The sequence below is a fragment of the Chrysochloris asiatica genome, unplaced genomic scaffold (genome assembly GCF_000296735.1).
Source record: "Chrysochloris asiatica unplaced genomic scaffold, ChrAsi1.0 scaffold00007, whole genome shotgun sequence".
Taxonomy (NCBI): Eukaryota; Metazoa; Chordata; class Mammalia; order Afrosoricida; family Chrysochloridae; genus Chrysochloris; species Chrysochloris asiatica.
The window spans coordinates 37319942-37325941 of record NW_006408525.1 but is presented as its reverse complement, the minus strand read 5'-3'; the positions used below and the strand labels follow the sequence as shown (position 1 = coordinate 37325941).

The window sequence follows — 6000 nt, the reverse complement described above, 5'->3', positions numbered from 1 at the left end:
ATATATATATATATATGGTGGTGTGCGCTCAAACCAGTTCTGACTAATAGTGTAGGGTTTCCAAAGCTGTAAATCTTTATGGGAGTAGAAAGCCTCATCTCTCTCCCTTGGAGTTCCTGGTGGACTTGAACTGCTGATCTTGTGGTTAGACACTCAACACATTATTCTCTGTGCTATCAGGGCTCTTGTGTGTGTGTATATATATTTGTTGTTGTTATGTGCCATGGAGTCGGTTCCAACACAAAAAAAACCTGTGTTTATATGTATGTTTATATATATATATATATATATAGAGAGAGAGAGAGAGAGAGAGAGAGAGAGAGAGAGAGAGCGCTAATGCACTGGACTGCAGTCTGTTTGAACCACAAGGTCAGCAGTTCAAGCTCACCAGCTGCTCCTTGGAAACCCTGTGTAGGGTCGCTATGGGTCGGAACCAACTCAATGGCACTTAACTGCCTCGACACGAGTGTTTGGTTCACGAGGTGGGGATATCTGGCGACGATAAAGATATAGAAAGACACACTAGGACACAGAGAGAGAGACAAAGAGACACCCCGAAACCAGAGTGGATGCATTACTGTCGTCCGGCAGATCCGGCATGGTGAACATATTCGCCATGAGGGCAGTAAGATCCCGCATAGTAAACATCTTAGCTATGCAGGCAGTACATTCCCCTTGCTAGCTGGTCAGCCACACATGCCTAGTCAGCCGTATAACATGCCCTCCACGCTGTAATGCATACCTGGATCGGTCTGCACCTCCGTTTTATTTAGGGGAGGTACTTTACACAAAGCTGGGCGGAACTAAGACAAGGTACAGCTAACATACTTAATTTTCCAGACATTCAGGCACCTTCACAGATTCGAATCTCAGGACTGCAACTTGGTTTCTTAAGCTTAATTAACATACCTTTTAACACCTTGCCTCAAATGGGGGAAGGAAAAGGAGGATTGGGAGGATTCCCATTGTGTTGGCTGCCCAGCCCAGGTTTCTCAGGAAGAAGCAAGGCGCCTAGGTGAATGGGCTGCACCTGGAAACACTTTAGGCGGGCCAGTTCTTTTGTTCTTAAAAAAAAACAGAGACCCGGGGAGCCACCCAATTTACTTTGAATGAATTCTTTGAGGGAAGAACTTTGCCTTTTTGGAATTTTACAGTTTCGGCTTTTAGGAAAATATCACATTTATCTGTGGATATCAAGGCTTCGTATATGCAATTAATTAATAAACATAACTGAATACTAAGATGAAAAACAGTTTGCTATGTCTGCTAAGTGGCTAGAGACTGTTCCTCAGCGCCTGCAGCCTGTATGGTCTGCAACACTCGGGCCCACAGGGCCTCAAACTCCTGACCGGGTCTGGACGGTCTGCAATACTTGACAACAGCAACAACAATATGTATATATAGAAAACAAGGGGGAGGCTTCAAAAAACACATGGACAAATTTCATTATCTTTTAATTCTGTTTTTCCATAAACTTTTTGAAGCTGCCTCGTGTGTGTGTGTGTGTGTGTGTACATACATATACACGTATATACACATACATGTATGTATGCATATAGAGGAGCTCTGGTAGCACTGTAGAATAAATACTGGAGTGTTAACCACAGGTCAGCAGTTTAAACCTACCAAACACTGTACAGAAGAAAGATGAGGCTCTCTGCTCCCATAAAGATTTACAGCCTCAGAAACTCTACATAGGGTTGCTGTGAACCGAGACTGACTCCATGGCAGTGGGTTATATACATACAAATACATATATATAATTATTTACCTTCTAATGGAGTCCTGGTGTGGCATCATTAAGCACTTGATCTCGACATCAGGTTGAACCACAGGTCGGTGGTTCCAACTCACCAGCAGCTCCTCAGAAAACCTATACAGGGTCACTAGGAGTTGGAACCAACTCAACAACACTTAACAACAACAACAATGGAAAATATGATGAAATGGACATAAGATCGGGGTGTCAATTGCTCCAAACCTTGTGGAGAGCCAATTGCCATTCTATCCAAGGTTATGAAATACTAGGCTCATTTGATGCAGTTGCTGCCTGTCAGGAAATAGGAATGACTTATCTCAAAGTGTTAACCCCAATCGTCTCTAGGCAGCAGATCAGAAACTTGCTTTGGAGTGGTTTTGTGTGTGTGTGTGTGTGTGTGTGTGTGTGTGTATGCTCTTTGGTGTGTGTGTTGCCAAGTTTTCAGAAAAGAACATTCAGTAAAGAACAAATGTAGTTTTCACAAGGAATTTAAGGACTCCTTGTAAATTTCCCGTTGTCATTTGCTTGTCAGATCAATGTGCTACAGGCCTGCCACATCCAAACATGTAGCCCATGCTGCCACCCACACTCAGGCAGATGATAAGAATTTGCATTTCGAATCTTCGTGGAGAAATATGAGTAATAAGTTCAGGGAATGGATATGGACTGGCATCAGAAAGTGTCCTTAGGTCCCAGGACACTTGAATTACACCATCGACAGAAAATATTCTAGAACATTTGTAAGTCCTATTCATGTGTAAAACGACAGCATAGTTTATGGTGTTATCTGTTCCTACAAGGTGATTGTTCGTGGAAAAATCCCATTGTCTTTTCATTCCAGTTTTCCATGAATTCAACTCGGATCAGTGGGGATTGTGTACATCAGCTGGCAGCCTCCCTGTGAGATAATGAGACCGGTGTTCTAATACTACGTCATGCCACACTTACAAATCCCTGTCACAAATTAGCCCTTCTCTACGGAGGTCATAGTGTGTTTGTCAGAGCTACTGATAGACAAAGTTTCGGAGAAGAGTGGAATGAGGCCCCCGGGTTCCTATCACCCCCCTTCAACAGTTGCCTACTTTAGCTAATTCACTTCATCCACCTCCATTACCTTTTTATTGAAATACATAAGACATATCTAAGATACCATATCATTTCGCCCATCACTACTTCAAAGAGCAGCTCTAACTAAGATGCAGCCTTCTTAACATGTCACCGTATCATTATCCCGCCTAACAAAATTGGCAGGGATCCCTTAATAGCATCTCATATCCAGACCATGTTTCGGTTTGCTCAGTTGCCTCAATGAGTCTTTTTTTTTACAGTTGGTTTGTTTGAATCAAGATTCAAGCAAGGTCCACATATGGCATTATCTTTTTCCTTTTCTATGAAAACATTTTAGAAACTTCAGTCATTCAACTTTAAGTGCAACAGAAAGTTGGAAGTTTTAGTCTTCTTTTTACTTCCCCTCTTCCTCCTCCTAATTTTCCTCATCATTACCATTACTATTTTTAGCTGAACTTTTACACTGATTAATCATCTTCTTTATCAGACCCTGTCGCTGTGAGTCGGAACCGACTCTGCGGCCCTTAATGACAAAAACAAATCTCTTGAATAAAGAAGTTCTGGTGGTGCTGTGGGTCTGTGGGTTAGGCGTTGGTCTGCTAACCACAAGTTTGGCAGTTCAAACCCACCAGCCACTCTGTGGGAGAAAGGTGAGGCTATCAGCTCCCATGAAGGATTAAGGTCTCAGAATCCCTATAGAGGGTCACCATGACCCAGAACCGACTCGATGACAGTGAAGTTATCTCTGAATAACCTCTGAGTTTTTTTGAAAATTAAACCCACCACGATGTCCAACCATTTCTCACCAATGAGGATATTCAAGGCTGCTTTCAAACAGTGCTGTGGTATCTTCAGGTGGACTCAGAAGAGTTTCAAAACAAGTTTTGGGCAGTGGATTGTAGGGTGCCATTTCTGGGTGTGGCTCATTAGAAAGACCCTGTTTCCTTGGTGCAGAAATCAAAGGTAACTACTATCATGATCTAATGTGCATGAACTGAGTGTATACACACCTACCTGCTTGACTTACCTATCTTAATAGATGCTGTTTTTGTTTGTTTAAACTTTTTATTGTGAATTGAGTGAAGGTTTACAGAGCAGCTCATCAATTTTACATTCAATAAATCTTGTATTTTGCTTCATTACAATAATTGCAATCCCCCTCCCCTCCCACACAGGTACCATCAGTTGAGAATATTTCCTGCTGTTCGCTTTAACATTTGCATTCCTCCAACAAGGGCTATCTGATTGACCACTAAATCCAATTAATTTTTTTCTTTCCCACACAGATAATCGCTTATCAGCCGTATGGGAAATCTGTGGACTGGTGGGCATATGGCGTCCTATTATATGAAATGCTAGCTGGCCAGGTAACGTTTCACTGCACACTTATGTTTGTTTATTGCTGTAGGGTGTGACTACCTTCCCTCCATCTGGGCTGATTGTGTCATGTGGCTGAAGCTGGTCTGACTTCATTGGCCAAGTGCAAAAGGGAAACCGCACCCCCCCACCCCCGCCCGTGAGACTAGATGATGTTAAATGTGCACAGAAATGATCTTCTCTTCATAAAAACCCCAAATTGAACAAGACAACGTGCAGCGTAGACAGTGGAACTCTCGCATTACCCATATCACACACCAACATGCACATGGACCAAGACAGTGACTTCTAAGTTTTCAGAATCTCAAAATGGGATTGGGTTCTAGTTCCCGCAAGTCCATTTGCAAAAAGATAGCTCAACTGCCACTCATGTGTCTAATCCATAGTCTTTTTTTAAGGGAGAAGACTGTTTGAGTTGAGAAAGTGTTTAAATAGCTCTTCCCCGCCCCCAAGTCTAGCGAGGTTGGACTTGCAATTAGGAAAAGCCAATTGTGTTTCTCTTGGGAATGTGATCTCTAGCAAGAAAGCAGTGTTGCCTAAAGTGGTGCTTTCTTGGCCCGGTGATGACCTCTAGAATCGTTTCAGGGCTGCTGTACCAGCCTGTTCGCCATAGCTCAGCCCATAACGCAGGTATCTTCCACTGCTGTTGTTGCTAAGTGACATCGAGTCGGTTCTGACTCATAGCGACCCTATATAGAATTTTTGAGGAGCAGCTGGTGGGTTTGAACCTCCAACCTTGAAGTTCAAACTAACCTTGTGGTCCAGTGCTTATTCTGCAGCACCACACCAGGACTGTGTTCCATAGTTGTGGCTTTTTCTTGTGGTTTGTCCCACAGTCACTGGTATGGACTGGTGAGGACATTGATGCATCCAGTCAGTCAAGAACACAGGCTCCATCTTTCCTTTGATCCAATAGCTATTGAGGGCCTCCTGTCCCCCCAACTGGATTCTCCGTATTCAACAGGCCAGTGAGCAGAGAACATGAACACAGTTGCACAGAGTGGTTTAGGGGCCGGCCCTAGAAGCACCCCCACTTAGGTGCACAGAGTCCTGAAAAATACATTTTTGTTGTTGTTGTTAAATGCCGTTGAATTGGTTCCAAACATAATGAACCTGTACAGGGGTTCCGAAGAGCAGCTAGTGGGTTTGAACTGCCGACTTTGTGGTTTGCAGTTCAATGCCAGTCCTACAATGTTACAAAATATACAGTGCCTGTGGATTCAGCAAGGGGAAGCAAGTTTGGTGAGCAGCTTGCCGAATTCTGTCATGGTAAGCTCTTTAATAATCCCCAACACTTAGAGGCACTAATTCCAAAGAGTTTGCCCCTCCGTAGCCAGAGCTATGGAAAAGAGAGAGTGGAAAAGAAGCACTCATGCTGAGCTGCAGAGGTGCCTTAGTCCCTGGAGAAAACGGAACTCATGCTCTGTCTGCCAACTCAGTCATTTATTCCCTCAGTGCTTTCTAAGTACGCGACTATCTTGTTGTTGTTGTTGTTGTTAAGTGCCGTCAAGATGGTTCCGATCCATAGAGCAGCTCATGCATTTGAACTGCCAACCTTACAGTTCAAACGGCTTTGCAGTCTGGCACATTAACCCACAGCCCCACACACGACTATAGCAGTGCCCAAAACACAGAAAAATCCTGTTTGGAATTTACATTCTGGCTAAGGAGAGAGCTAGGAGACACACTGAATAAGGACAAAACAAGACAATGTTGGTGAGACGCTAAGAAGAAAGTAATAAAGCCAGAGATGTTAAGTGGTGGGAGGTTTAGAATTTTAGGTCGGAAGGCCAAGG

General features: G+C 43.5%; 1 protein-coding gene across 1 annotated transcript in view; it reads left to right on the top strand.

Moving 5' to 3' along the window:
* Positions 1–6000, top strand: part of PRKCA (protein kinase C, alpha) — a 532565-nt gene that overhangs the window by 501889 nt on the left and 24676 nt on the right. The window contains exon 14 of the mRNA XM_006833598.1: positions 4114–4194. Coding sequence (XP_006833661.1) covers positions 4114–4194 — 81 coding nt within the window. The remainder of the gene's footprint in view (positions 1–4113; positions 4195–6000) is intronic.